The 14,875-nt window shown below is 41.9% G+C and overlaps 1 protein-coding gene across 1 annotated transcript in view; it reads left to right on the forward strand.

Moving 5' to 3' along the window:
- The window catches only part of LOC104495881 (ubiquinol-cytochrome-c reductase complex assembly factor 1), a gene marked incomplete at its 5' end in the record, with an annotated part of 44,030 nt that extends 29,971 nt beyond the window's left edge, over positions 1-14,059 (forward strand). Inside the window, 3 exons of the mRNA XM_010138921.1 lie at positions 9,737-9,814; positions 11,139-11,252; positions 13,925-14,059. Of these exons, the coding sequence (XP_010137223.1) occupies positions 9,737-9,814; positions 11,139-11,252; positions 13,925-14,059 (327 nt within the window). The remainder of the gene's footprint in view (positions 1-9,736; positions 9,815-11,138; positions 11,253-13,924) is intronic.
- Positions 14,060-14,875: the final 816 nt, after the last annotated feature.

Here is a 14,875-nt window from a genome sequence, read left to right on the forward strand (position 1 = left end):
CAGAGGTCCGCAGTGGGAGCTCAGCATCTGGCCACTTGTCTGCTTGCTTCAAACCTAGCTTTGCATGTTGAAGTGACTTCATGACTTCGCTTCTTTCTTCTCCAGATCTGTCTTTTCTTCTTCAGTTCCTTTATTACTTTATCTGAACACTTGCTTTCCGATCCAAAATCCCAGTTGTGTATTTATCATCAGCAGCACTTCCCTCCACTAGTATCCTCCCCTTTTTCTCTCCCTGACCTACACATCACTCATATGTCTTCTGGAAACTGCTGCAAGGATCATCTCTCTGACTTGTTGCCCACTATGGCATTACATCTCCTGACTGACTCCACTAGTGGGGTTTTTTTGCTTCAATAGCCTGTAGTATCTTCTGAGGGAGTGGGCTGGCAATCTCTCAGTGGTGGCAGTTTGCATCAGCTTCTCCTGCAAGCAGCTCTGTGCCGCTTGAATTGTTAAACTCCTTCAAAGGCCAGACTTACATTCTGCTGCAGACGCAGTGTCTTCATATTTACAATGCACTTATTGGAGTGCCTCGTAGCCTGGCTAGGTAAGTGGGTTGCAAATGTTTGTGTTTCCCTGTTAGAACTCTGTTTACTTTGTTACTTCATTCTCTGACCCATTTTAATCCATTTATAAAACTGGCAGCTCTATGAAGCCCTTATTGTTAACTGCTTTTTCTAACAACTCTCACAGCAGAATGAATTATAATCATCAGGAAGCACATATGCAATGCATTCAGTAATTCCAATGCTCATTTTAATGCTTGCTTGCTGCTTTGATTCTTTTACTACTTTAGTATACACAGCGGCATAGGATACTTCAGTACACATCTTGGTTAATGGATGTGTTTTTTCTGTTTTCCTTTCTGTTTTGGGAATCTCAGTAGTTTCTTTCTATTCTGTCCCCCCTTTCTATTCCTGTCTGCCCTCAGTTATTGTTTCTTTTGTTTCCAGCCATACACAGCATTTGCTGCATCTGTGTCAATATTAACTAGTTAATTATCGTTTCATTTCTCTAAGAACTTGGATGTTGTTGTTTCCATGTTCAAAGGGCAGGAAATAATGCAAAAGGTTAAAAGATTTGACCAGAATATCAGAGTATCTGATCTTCAAGATTTCTATTTGTTGCTAGCAAAACATACATGGTGTTGATTTTCAAGTTAGTCCGATAGCTTTGTGACTGCGTGAAAAGGGAGTGTCAGTGAGTGGTACGGATGTCATGGATGGAAGGTGGGATCATCGCAGTCTTGGTATACATGGTATATTTTCGTGAAACGAATAACGCTGGTCTGAGTTGGCTTTCAGATGGCTTTGGTGTTTTGGATGTGTTTGGTAGGTAATTCTGGCCAGCAGTTTTAGGGGGTGTCACCTGAACTACATAGTCATTTGTCTCGTTTGTGCTGAAAGGGCTAGCAATAGCTTCTATTTGTAGATGCTACTTGAAGACTTCACTTTTTAAAAGTGAGGAAATGGCAGAGACCCTGTAATTGATGGAAGCCCATGGCTAAAGCTCCAGAGGACAGAGCTATGTACCAAGGAGCTTGAAAATGTGTCTTGCAGTCTGTTATGTTGGGAGCATCCTGAATTTGCCCTTTTGTATTTCCTTGGTTTATTACGACCTTGCAAAAGGCAAGATGGTGCATATGTAGGTTTAGTCTGTGTTAGTCAGGAAACGGGGTGTAAGGACATTTTTGCCTCTTAAAATCCTTGCCCATGGTTTTAGGATCTTCTGAAAGTTTATTTACCCACAGCAGCATCGGGTCTGAATGAAATACAGAAGTAAGATGGAAAACTCACAGTATCTTACCATGCAGCTTTTCCATGGTTCGCTTTCCTCCTTTGCCTTTTACTCGAGGGCAGAACTAGGGTAGAGAAATAATTTTTGTTCGCTTCTGAAAGGTTACAGTAATAAAGAAACTCTTGTTAACATCAGAGTATATGGCAGGCAGGAGTTTTCACAGTCTGGCATTGTTTATTTTACCAGCAATTTGGAACCTTCTGCACTCTTAAAATATTGGCAAGAAAATATTTAACTGTTAACTGTTCTGTGGCATACATGTGTTTGAAGCCCTGGGGAGGAGGAGTGCTTGGGGAAATGGGGTTGTTCTCAGCTTATGATTGAAACCAGAAGGTGCAGAATATTGGTAGAAGGTGAAAGCAATATGACTTCAAATTAGAATTTTACCCAAATGTGGAGCTGATGGGAGAATGTCACACAGGTCCTGTATGAACAGCCTCTGCTAGGAAATAGTGGGAAGTCTGATGAAGCAAACACCAATAACCCGTCTGCTGGGCACTGCAAAACTGAATTGGAAAGGGGGGTAGTATTTGCCTTTGTCCTAGACTCCATCACTGGATAAACACTGTGGCAGTATGAGGTGTTAGTATCAAGTATTAGGCTTGTTAATTGTTTACTAATTGTATGGGCTCTAGCAATTGTCACTCTGTTTTGAAATGAAATAAACTTTTTTTTGTGGAGAGTTTTGCTGGAGAAGAGGTGCGGCTTGCTTTTTTTGGAGAGGAGATGGGTGACTTGCTGTTCCTACCTAATAGAAACTTGTTCTGGTTGCACATTCTTGGAGAAAGAATGGGGTTTTTGTTACTTTTCCCCTAGAGAAGGATGATCTGTTTGCAATGAGCAGGATCATTCTTGCTCTTATTTCTAAATATTATGTAGCCTCTTCCCATGAGGTTACTAAAAGCTGTAGTAAAGGTAGCAATTTTTTTTTAATTGCTCTAGCCTATTTCAAGTGAAATTCCTATCAAGTCAGCAAAGGGACCTGATGACTGGTATCCCGGATGACCTAAGGAGCTGTGGCTGTCCTGCTGCAAGTCAGGGCAGGGCGAGATCCGTAGGCAGAAGACATTCCAGTCAGTATCTGCAGAGATAAGCAAAAAATGAAAAAAAAGTGAACATACTCGGAAATCATTCTTCTAATATCAGATGAAGATCCAGTGTACTCTTTATAGCAATGACCAGAGATATTTGGGAAAAAAGTATAAGAAACAGAACTATGTGTCAGTGTTTCTTCTGGTCTATTCTCTCAGCGTTCACTAATGAGTAATGTGGGGGTTGCGTGGGGACATGGTATTTAGTGTCCACTAGCGGAAATCCTCTGTGAATGTGCAGTCCCTTTTTTACCCCTTTTGTATTTTTTGCTCTTCAGTGTTTTGTGGCAGTGACTTCTGACAATTATATTGCATGAGAAAGTACTTTTGAACTTTTACATGGTCCTTTTATCAGCTTCTTCTCTAAATCTTTATTTATGAGAACATTGAAGAATAATTCTTTGTTTACCTCTCAATACCACTCATGATTTTATCTCTCCATCATCTTCCTCCTCATTTCTTCCTTAATATACTAGTGTTTCTTCACATGTCTAATCACCTTGTTTTTTTCAGTGTGTTTTCTATTTCTTTTAGATCTCTTCTGAGATGAAAAGATATGTGCAGCATTTTATATGTGGGCAGAATAGAGTTCCTCTTTTGTTCTGTATCCCTTTCATAATAATTCCTAAATTTGTCTTTTTCTTCACTCTTGAATTGTGGCATTGAAAATTTTTTCAGATTTCTCTAAAAATCTCTTTAAGATCCATTTCCTAAACTGTTACTGCTAAATGTGTGCACACTGTTATATAATTTTTATTATTTTTATTTCTTAAATCCTACTACTAGTTCCTTTATCAGCCCTGAATGTTACTGGTCATAATTATCTGTGATGGTTTTCATTTATTATTGTATTTTCCACTAATTTATACTTACCTGGTTCTGCTGAAGTACTTGTCAAACTAGATGCCACTTTTCATGGCTCAGTGTGTTTCGTTTAGTTTAGTCCTTTATGACCCCTGGGATTTTGTTGCTCTTGACTTTTATTGCATTAAGGTTGTATCACTTAGAATATGCTGGATTCTCAGAATCCTGAGTGCGGTGAGAAGGTAGTGGAGCATTGCGTATTCACTGTCTCATCAAGTGGAAAAACTAGGCCACCAGTGGAAACTTGCAGGAGCCACTTTCGGAAGGAGCAAGCAGGAGGCGGTAGCTCTCATCATGGATAGCAGACCAAGGCGCTTATGGCTGAAGACGTTGTGGATGCTGGAAGGACAGGTTGCTTGACAGAGATTTGGAAGGTTACTATAAAGACAAGTATCAAGGGTTGAGAATTGTGCTGAGCTGCAGTTGGTGGGAGAATACTTGGAGGAAGCACGGATCAGCTCATGGTCCTGTTACTTTTCTCAGTGTGTCTGGTTACGGTTGAAGGCAGGATGTGCTGGGTGGACCCTTGTTCGGATCCAGTATAGTGTTTCTTGTGCATGACTCTTTCTACAGTTACTGAGGTTCGTCTGAGTAAAGAAATCAACTTTGATCTAATTTACCCTAATAATTTATTTACTACTGTCTTCTTCAAGTGCCTCTCTTAGACTTGATGATGTAACTTCCTTTCCATTTATCATACTGAATTCTTGATTCTGGTGTTTTTGAAAAACATGTTCACGATCAGTTTTAGGCTTTTAAGCAAGCAATTTTTTTTTTAAGAGACACTACAGGAAAAACCCTCTGCAACTACTTGCCCCTACAGAGAATCAGGACAATTAGAGCACAGCAATTCGACCTCTCTCCCTGATGTTTCGCGTGAGGAGTTGTCAGTGAGCTCTGCCAGCCACACACTACAGAGCAAAAGGAATTCGGAATAAGCCTCCATGTATTTATTACAGTTAGGGTTGTGCTGTTATCTGCTCTGCATCTCTAACCGTTACCATGGCAGAGTGTCCAAAGTAATAGACTGCAAGATAGAAACATTCCTCATTTCCTTGATAGTAGACAGCTAGGGGTGACCATCTGTTTTTTCTGAGATATGCAGATAATCTTGTGTAACTTGCTTTTCTATGTCTGCTTGAAATAAACATGCTCTGTGGAGTGTTATTGATGATGCTGCAATTGTTCCAAAGGTAGCAGAGCATGCAAAGTCTTTTTCCATTAACATGCTGGGTTTATGCATTGAAGATTGGCAGGAACTGGTTCTGATACAATCTGACATTTAGCTTTTGTCTAGGTTAATACGATATTTAAATAGGTTGTCACTGAACATCGAAGAAGGCGTTCAAGACTATTCTCTGCAATTAATTATCTTCTGAGGTGCATTACAAAATTACTTACTTTTAATTAGAAAGTTAGAGAACTTGTCAGGAAAGTCAGTATTTTAAAGCGTGGGGGGCTCACAGCTGTAGCTAGTTACAAGCCAGTAAGCTTGTTTGCAGAGTAATGGGATGGTTGATAAAAGACTCAAGAAAGGAATACTGGGAAAACTACTTCTGCAACATCTTTGTCATTTCACAACTATGTGAGATTGCCTGAAGGAACTGGCCTTTTTAGCCCCTTGCCACAGAGATATTTTTAATCTGTTTTATTAATTTAATCTTTTTGATCCTAGCTGCAGTCTTAGTCACTTTCAGAATTACTGTCCTGCAAGTAGTAGTTATGTTATTGGAGGAAATGAAAAGACTGTGTGCAAGTTTTCCCATTTAACGTCATGTGCATTTATTAAAAGAGCAACAAACACTTAAAAAGCCTATATATAACTATATGTGGTTATATGTTATTTATAACTAATGTAAACTATATATTGCAAGTCATTCTTTCCTACTGCAGCTTGAGAGAAGGGGCATATAAAAGCCTAAATGTTTGAGGATTGACGATTTTTATCATGAAAGATTTGTCCTGTATCACCTTCAGGAACTTCTGCTGGTACTGAAGGCTCCAGTAATCAAAAGTATGAACAGGAGTTGACTGACGTTTGTGGCTAACAGAAGTGCCCAAAGCAGACTCAGCCACAGCAGCGGAAGTGCACTATACCTGCGTAACTTGTTTTGCACAAGAGGTGGAATAATTTTTCCTCTATCAGCATAAAGCACTCCTTTGCCATCATAACTTTGACCACTCCAGGAGGGCGCCGATGATGTAGTCTATCAGGGCAGCTAATGTAGATAATAAAGCCTAATCTTAGTTTGAAGAGATAAGCATGCTGACACATCTCCTGCATACAGGTACAGGAGCAAACACGTTGCTCAGAAGAGGCTTCTTACTCTGGCAGTAATGGGATAATGGGAATGAGGGGGTGGAAACTTAAACCAGAAAGTTGAAATATTAAATGAGATGCACATGTTCCACTGTGAGGGTGATATGCTTGAGCCAAACACAGCTTACTCAGTAAAGAGAGCGAACTCAGGGAAATGTAATGGTCTGTGATATGCAGAGGGTCAGGTTCTATGATCTAATCATTCTTCTGGCCAAAATCTCTTCATAAAGAAATCTAGTTCAACCGTAACTTACGGCCTAAAAAGGGGAATTGCTGCGTGGTATTCGATGATTAGCACTTGTACGAGGTGCAGTTAGAAGTGCCCCTTCTGGCTTTATAAGACTAACGGGTGGATTAACGTATGAAAGTAGCTTTAGGGTGCCACAGACGCTGGCAAAAGCCGTAACAGAAACTCACTGCTGTTAAAGTGCTCTCGAATAGTGTAGCCCATGGACAGGACAGCTCCATCCGCACTAGCACTTAGTGTGGTCTGACGGGACCGCGTTCGCTGAGTCAGACAGGTGACGATACCGCACCCCTTCTCCACGGGGATGATCTGTATCTTGCACTGCTTCTAGAGCGATGCTGGGGACTGAATGCCTGCTAGCAGGTGGAGGGCGTTAGAACCAGTTTGTGCATGCTGAGACCTCTGTGCAGTGTAAACCAGAGCTTAGTAAGTGCGGATTAGGAGGAGATATGTTAGGAAAGAATCTTCTCGATCCAACAACATACGATAATATGGGCTAATCCTATAGCAGCTTCCACTTTAAAAACTGTGCCTGTACATAAAATAATTTCATACATGTCCAGCATGGATGCTCCTACTTTTTGGGGACTTTTGTAGAATACAAAACCTTTACAGAGACTTGATTTTGTAAATTGTCTGATGAAGCAGTGAGCCTCACCAGCTGGCTGTTGCATTATGCATATTGAACTCAATGAGGCTGACGATGAGGATTCCTACTGGAATACAGTAATAAAAATGCACGAGTTGTACACTGCACTCGTCTTGCAGACAGAATATGGGATAATGGAGTCTTTCAGTGAAAAGTTGTGACGCGTAGTAGGAAGATACCCAAGTTCTACGTTTCCTTTTCTTCAAGGTCTTGTAAATGTGAGAGATGTACCAGAAATGTATTCCTTGTTTTGAAGTAAAGATGGTTCTGTGTTTCAATTTAGGCTATGGTATATAAATTTATTCTGATGACAGCTGTGCAGTGAGTTGTTCTGAAAAAGGCAAAGGGACTAAGTCCCTGTAAGAGCTCCAGATGTTACTGAATTTTTTCTTATTATTAGCAATTACTCACTTGGAATTGTCTATCAGTTTTTCTTCTTAATAATAAACTGTGGACAAATGGTCAGAACCATGACCAACCAGATCATGAAACTTACCCGTGGGAAGAACATGGACGAGCTTAAAGAGAGGAAGCATTTCCAGCAAACACTGGTTTGGATTTACTCATTTCTCTTGTTTTATAAAGAAGGATTTCTTCCGGCCATGCTCGTATTTAAGCAATGCCAGTTGGTTAGAAACTGCAGTAGTCCTTTAAATGTTACTCTCTTGTCTAAGATACTGCTCCATCCCCAAAGTAATACTTTATATTTTAAACTGTTTGTCTTTTAAGATGTATTTATTGCCATGTTTGTTTAACTTGGTTATCTCCTTCATCAGTCTATTTCTTGCTAACTTAAAGCTGCTGCTCTTTGTTTTTAGTACAGAAAGCCACTTCCCTAGGGATGTATAGTCCAGGACTTGTCTCTGTAATGGGACTATTTGTTTTCTTTGCCCCTTGCAGTTGCCTGCTGTAACATTTGTAGTATGTGTTAAGTAATCCTTGAGGTAACATTTTTATTATGTCATAAAAAGTGCGTGGCAAATATATAATAACTCATGGAATTTGTTTATTTTAAATGGAAGGATAATTTATTGAGTGTGTTACATGAGACCTGCTCCCCGTTATTAGAGTTGTAGAAGTGCAGCTTATTTAGAAGTATGTTCTATTGAGAAAAACCACAATCTCTGACATGCACAGAAAGTTTGAGCATGGTTGGGTAGAAATGACATCATAGTTTATGTACTCAATAAAAATTTAATTAAGTCATTACAGAAGTAGCAGTCATCATTTAACCCTCTGATTTCTTATGTTTAGTTCTTTTTTTAACATTCAGTAATAACCAGTCTCCAAATCTTGATAGCCTATAAAATATCTGCATGAATTTTAATAGTTTATATTAATGGGAAAATATGAGTAACTGACATAAAAGGAATTTTCCTTGTATTTGCACTATATGCAATTCTATAAAAATCAACAGATGAAAAAAGATAGCAGGTTAATGGAAGAATATTTGAACTGGAGATTTGGTAGCATGGTAAAAAGTAATTTGTATTTTGATAGAAAAGCTGTTGCATACTTACCAAGGTGAGTACTCTTGGGGATACTGAGACAGTATTTAGGACACGCGGGTCGCAGCGTCACGAGCGTGATACGCTGTACATCAGACGCAATGCTTGCTCCACGGTGGAACTGATGTCCCACCCTGTATTCCTGTTTGCAGGTTTTTTCGTAAAACCTGTCTCCAAAATGCAGTCACATACGTACTGGTTCTGCTAGTATGCGGGTATGAAGATGATTACCCTTGTCTTTTACACTCGTGTGCAAGATGTACAGAAAAGAAATGGTCAGTATCTCTTGGATCGCTCATGAGAGTCCATACAAAGAAGCAGCTTTACTGGTTGAAGGGCAGCTTAGCCCTCAGGAGAGGAACCATTTGTTTATTAAGTCCTTTTGTTGTAGAAGTAAAAAGTACAGGCAAAAGGAACAGCCCGTTCATATGGGGGAAACGCAGGCGAGCCATCATCCCTCTGGACCTAGCAGCTGATCTCTTTTGGTTCTGTCTTTTGGTCCACGTCTCCCGTGGGGTCACTTCTGCAAGCCAATGGGTGGCTTAGGCCAAAGCAGCTGTTAAATTTAGTTTAAAGTCAGTGTGGAACTTGGACCGAGTCAGTTACAGCATAGGGGGAAGTACTGGATCATCACAAACTGGAAGAAGTTTAGTCAGAGTCAAAAACTAGTAAGTCTGAGCCTCTAGTGAGATGCTGTAGAAACAGAATTCCTGTAATTCCTGCATGAGAAGGTCAGTATTGACAAGTAAAGAGTAGTGGTAGGGATGGTGCCTCTATCTTCAGCATCACACTACTTTTTCTGTAATAGAATGTCCAGCTCTGGAGTCCATGCTTTAGAAAAAAGTTGCAAAACATCTGAGTTTCTAAAAGACTAATGTGAATGGATCGCAGTCGGGCAAACCTGCATAACCGTTAGGAGAGAGGAGTCGTCGCGCTCTCAGCCTGTGCTGCCGCTGAAAGGACAGCCTTGCCTTCGCCCTTTCCCCAGCTGAATTCTCTTCTCAGCTCACGTAGCTACGTGCCAGCGCTGTTGGCTGAGGACTTTGCTGCCATGCGGCTGCTCTGAGAAACACGGACTTTCGGTTGTGTACAGAATTAAGGGGGCTCTATTGCATGTTGTTCTGAAATGTTTGATGGCACCAACATCGTCACTGACAGCTAAATCAATCCTAACCTGCGTGCGCCGAAGCACTGTTTCTTAGCCGGCTCGTCAGCTCCTCTTTAGTGCTTATACAGATGGTTTTCTGGTTTGTTTTTCAGATTAATTCTGTTGTTCTAAAGGAAGATTTGAGAAGTATGGTAGAAAATTTCTATGCCGCTCTATTTGGATATGATGAGGTAAGGAGGATGTTTTCAGAGGATGTGCAAGAACAAGTAGACCATCTAATTCGTGAGCACAGAATGCTCTGGATGGGTGGAATGTTTGCTGCACCTATCTGTGGAGAAATGTTACATTATGGAAGCAGACCCCTTAGTATTGCAAGTATCTTATACCTTGAATTCAAGTGTTTTTTAAGGAAAAAGAAAGCACACAGCATATTGATTTAAACCATGGGACATGGAAGGAGGGATGTTCTTTGTCCTGCTTCACTGTCACTGCTTGACCATCAGTAAATGATTTCCTCCCTCCAAATCCCATTGTACTCAGCTGTACTTTGAAAGCAAAGAGGGAGCCTGTGTATTTACAGGCAGTGTCTAATAACACGGGGAGGTGCAAGCCCCACCGCGCACAAGTGTCTGCAGGACTTTCAAGAAGAAAATACATCATCTCTTTTAGTAGCTCTTTTTTTTTCTCTTCAGATGCTCTTTATTCTCTTGGTGGTATTATTTTTTTGCACGATGATTTCCATTATTAACATCTTGTAAATGTAAATGTCGTAGAGTTGTGGACAGTGTTATGCATGCAAGTCTTTAATCTGGTTTTAAGTATAGCTAGAATGTTTCTATCTGTCTGGGGTTGGGTTCGTTTTGGGGTTTTTTTTTCTTTTCTCTTTGTGTTGACACTGTTTTTAGAAACAAAATGTCTAGTTAAATTAAAGACACATGTTGAGCTTTTTTTTCCCTGGCGGTATTTTAAAGTCCTCTCTTGCCTTTGGCAAAGGTGTCAGCAGAGGACAGCAGTTACAAGACTGGTGATAACACCACGTCATCTAAAAAGGCAGAAAAAGTGGGAGAGAATTTAGACAGAAAGTGCCTATGGATGTGAGTCTTGTATAAGCCAAATTTAATATTCGATTTAACTGGAAAAATCTAGATAGCTCTTGATGATGAGGAGTTCTCTCCTTGTCATTTAGAATGAAAAATAGAAAAGCAAAGCAAAATAGTGGAGTCCTGACTCATTTCTGCAACGTTGTGCTAAATGTCTTTTAATTTTTTCTTTTCCAAGTGTCACGGGCTTCCCACAATTCTGTAAGGAATACCCCGACCCAGTTTTTCTCCAGATTAACTTGCCAGAATATTTGTTGCAGGCTACTCAGTAAATTAATTTAAGGCCAGGTTTGTTTTTTCCATTGTGGGAAGCAGTGATGTCGATGCCTTTTCACATGTACGGTGCACAGCAGCTGTGGGCTTTGCGACAGCGAACGCTGGCAGCTGCAGGCAGAGTAACGCGGTTGTCTGGTGTTCACATGCAGCTTGTGATCCCCCTGTGTGCTTCCTTTAGGGAATCTTGTCTGATGATCACGTTCTAGCAGCAGCTCTTTGGCGAAACCTTTTTAACAGGAACTGCGAGGACCCTCGGCACCTGGAGTTACTTGTAGAGTATGTGCGCAAACAGGTAAGCTACAGCTCAGCGGGCAACTGCCCTTCGTTGTCTCGTTTAGAATGTGAAATAGTTATTTTTATTGCTTGCATACTGTGTAGCTCAGTTCTTCTCAAATATAAGCGATTTTTATCATCAGTTATTAGTTTTAAGGAGAAAAAGGTAAAAATATAAAAACTGGCTGACATTTATAGCAGTTTGATGAAAAATGGCTGCAGAGAAATTCATGGGGTGTTGAAAGCAACACTGCTCGTCTTTTTCTGGACCTGTGCTATGGAGGGGCTTGACAAAACATGTCAGAAACGGGCTGCAACTTGTGGAATCACCATTGATGTTGCGAAATTGGGATCCTCTTTATAATGAAACAGCACGCAAAGCTTGCAAGTCTTGTGATGCTCTTTGTGGCAAAGAAGTACAAGGTTTTGTTTTCCAGAATGATTTCTGTTTGTTTCAGTTGTTACCTGGAGGAAACCGTACCGAGCAGTGTTTATCCACTCAGCCAGAGGAGATTTGTGAAGCAGGTTTCTAGGAAGTGTTGGTATGATAGAGACCAGATGGCTGTCAAAGACGAGGGGTGAGAGAGGTTCTGGAGGAAGAGTGTAGGCTGTTGGGCAGGGAATTGAAGATCAGAACCTCCACCACAGCATTCTCTCATGTTATCTTCAAGACCAGATGGAGATTTGGAGAGTCGATATTTCAGTGTTTGTCAGGAAAAAATAGTATGGGAAGTAAAGGCCTGATCCTTGTAAGGGACTGAGGACACTTCTGGAGTGCTAGAGGGCTTCTCAGGAGGGACAGACTTAATTTAATGCTTAAGGTTGCTGGTGCTTGACATCAGTGAGGCTATAGGAAAGTTTAAAACTGAAGATTGACAGGGAGCAAACCAATATAAAATTACATAATTGGGGACAATTTGCTGCCAAGTGGGGAATCTGTTGCTCTTCTGCGTGTTCAAGTAAAGGATGATGGGACAGAAGCTCTTAGTAGTTGAGTAGGAAACAGCGATCACACAGATGAATGTGGCACACTGAAGGATTAGCACATCTGTCGGGACAGGTCATTCCTGTAGCCAGCTCTAAAGTGGTGCACTTGAGAAAAACAGTCCCAGCCTTACAAATCTGAGCTTCTGACGGTTACCACACAGGCGTGAGTCCTCGCGATTATAATTCTATTATCAAAATGTCAGCTCAGCACTCCAGTGTTTAAAACAAGTAACACAAATGCTCAGAACTACTTCCTAAGGAAGGAATAGAGGATAAAATAGCGTTGTCATGCCAGCTCTTCAATCCATGGTGCCTTTGTGATCTTGAATAATATGTATGGTTTGGGTTCCGACCATCAAGATAGGTAAAGGCTGAACTAAAGAAGGCTCAGAGAAGAGCAGTAAGGGTGACACGAAAGAGCTTCTTTGTTAGCAGTGAGTAGGGTCCCCTGGCTGAAAAACAGCTGAGACAGAACGTGAGACGGCTCTGGCATACGAGAGGTGAGCGAGGATGGGCTGTTCACCAGTGCAAGAACGTGGGGACCTGATGTTGCCGCAGGTTGTTTGGGATGCCTCAACTGCGTGTGCATTCCAAAGCCACTGGCTAGGTTTATGGAAGAGAAGTTTGTCCAGGGCTGTTAAACCTACAACAACCGCTTCAGGCTCAAAATCCCTGAACTTACACATTTTTGAGAGGGAGGCAAAATAAACCAGGAAAACAACCTGGTATGCGTGTGGTGGGCATAACCCCTCCTGGGGACTCTGCTGCTGAGGACTGGCAGAAGCAGGACATTGTGCTCGGGGAGCTCTTTGGTGTGACCCTCTGTGGCCTCTGGTGTATTCCTTCCTCTGTTGAGAAACAACTTGTCAAATTATCTTTTGTTTCCAGTCGGCATCGTGTGTGAAGTCTGTCCCGCAATCTCTGGCTGATCCTGTCTTTGACAGTGGCTATTAGTGGATGCCAGAGAAGAATACAGTAGCAGAGCAAGCACGTGTAGCATTTCCTCGGTGAGCTCTCCTGTAAGCTGCTTCACAGGTTCCCGAGGCAGAGGTGGTGGTGTGGAGTTTTTGACCCTTGATGGACTTTTTTGTTCCCTGACACTCCCCCGCCCCTCACTCCCCGCCATGTTTACAGCGTCCTGTGGCAGCAAGTTAACCCTCTATCGTGTGACAAGACGGTTTTTATTGTACCTTAAAATTTATTTTATTTCAAGTGTTTCTTGTATTGCAAGAATGAACATTCATTCCATGTTCATCTCCTGCAGCTCACGTGCTCTTGTGTTGTAAATCCCCGGTGCTCCCGCTGGCCAGGCTTTCTGTCTGTAGTGAAAAGCCGTGGCCTGTGTGAAACCACCTTTATGAGACACTCCGTGTAGATGATGGTACTAGCAGTGTGTCAACTGATTTAACTGCTGGGAAGATAAAATGACTCACGTTAGCTTTGCGTGGGTCGTCTTTGTTCTGATGCCAGACTTTCAGAGGAAGCATTAGCTGAGGTGTCAGTCGGAGTCCTTACGCAGTTAACTCCGGTAGATCTGCCGACACTCGCCTGCTAAGCACTTGTTACCTTATCTTTTCAGGTCTACCCCACACAAACGGCAAAGCATGCTAAAATCTCTCTGTTCTGCTTTCTTTCTGTTTGCGTAGCTCTTGAGGAACTCGAGTGGGTGACGGGACACCTTGCACTAACATCCTGTCCTTGCAGGTGCAGCACCTGGATGCGCTGAGTGGGGAGGACCTGCTGCTGACGGGCGAGGTGAGCTGGCGGCCGCTCGTGGAGAGCAACGCCCGCAGCATCCTCAAGCCCCTTTCCCCTGTTTACAACGATGAAGGACTCTGAGAGCGCTGGCACCTGACATTTCTGTCGATCTGCCAGATCAGCTTGGGAAGTGTGGCTGAAACCGAACTGGGCTGAGGCTGTGGGCTCAGGAAGGAAAATCTGCTGTTGGAAAGAAAATACTTAATTAGATATTCAGCCCCTGGTGCCTCAGTTGCAAACTGGACAGCCATTCTCCTCCAGACATTCACCCCAAATAAATGCTAGTTGGTGTGAGAACCTCTGTTGTTTTCATGGCACTGTCTTTTTTAGGACGATCTTGAAAGACCTGCCTTTTGTTTTTAGGAAACCAGATACTTTACCATGACTTAGGTCTCCAGAAGACATTTCTGTCCTTTGCCTCGTTTGGAAAGCTGCTACGTGGAGACACAACGGTGTTCCTCTGCTCACTGAATGATCGTGAATGCAAATCTGAGCTTTGCATATTGGATGTTAAGTATTTCAAAAGCCTGATGTCAAGATGGAATGGTCTGGTGTTGCTTTAGTGGAGTTAAGAATTGCTTTAACAGATTCTGAAGGGTTCTGTGGAAACCCTTTTTAGGAACTCTCTGCTCTGTTGCACAAGGATAGGAGGATGCAGAGAATAATGCACGGACCCCAGTAATCCTCTGTGACTCTGGCCGTCTGAGTGAGAATAAAGTCCAGAATGTGGCTGGGCTGTCACCAACAGCTGCCTCAGAGCATTTGGTGTTTGTCTGCCTTGCTGATATTTCCATGTTCATTTCAGAGTTTCAGTGATCTAAGAATTTCTTTATCAAAAGAACATCCCCGGTTTTGTCCGTGACTCTTACTGGGGCAGGATTATGCTCTCCTCCACCC

The sequence above is a fragment of the Buceros rhinoceros genome, unplaced genomic scaffold (assembly GCF_000710305.1).
Source record: "Buceros rhinoceros silvestris isolate BGI_N320 unplaced genomic scaffold, ASM71030v1 scaffold15236, whole genome shotgun sequence".
Classification (NCBI taxonomy): domain Eukaryota; kingdom Metazoa; phylum Chordata; class Aves; order Bucerotiformes; family Bucerotidae; genus Buceros; species Buceros rhinoceros.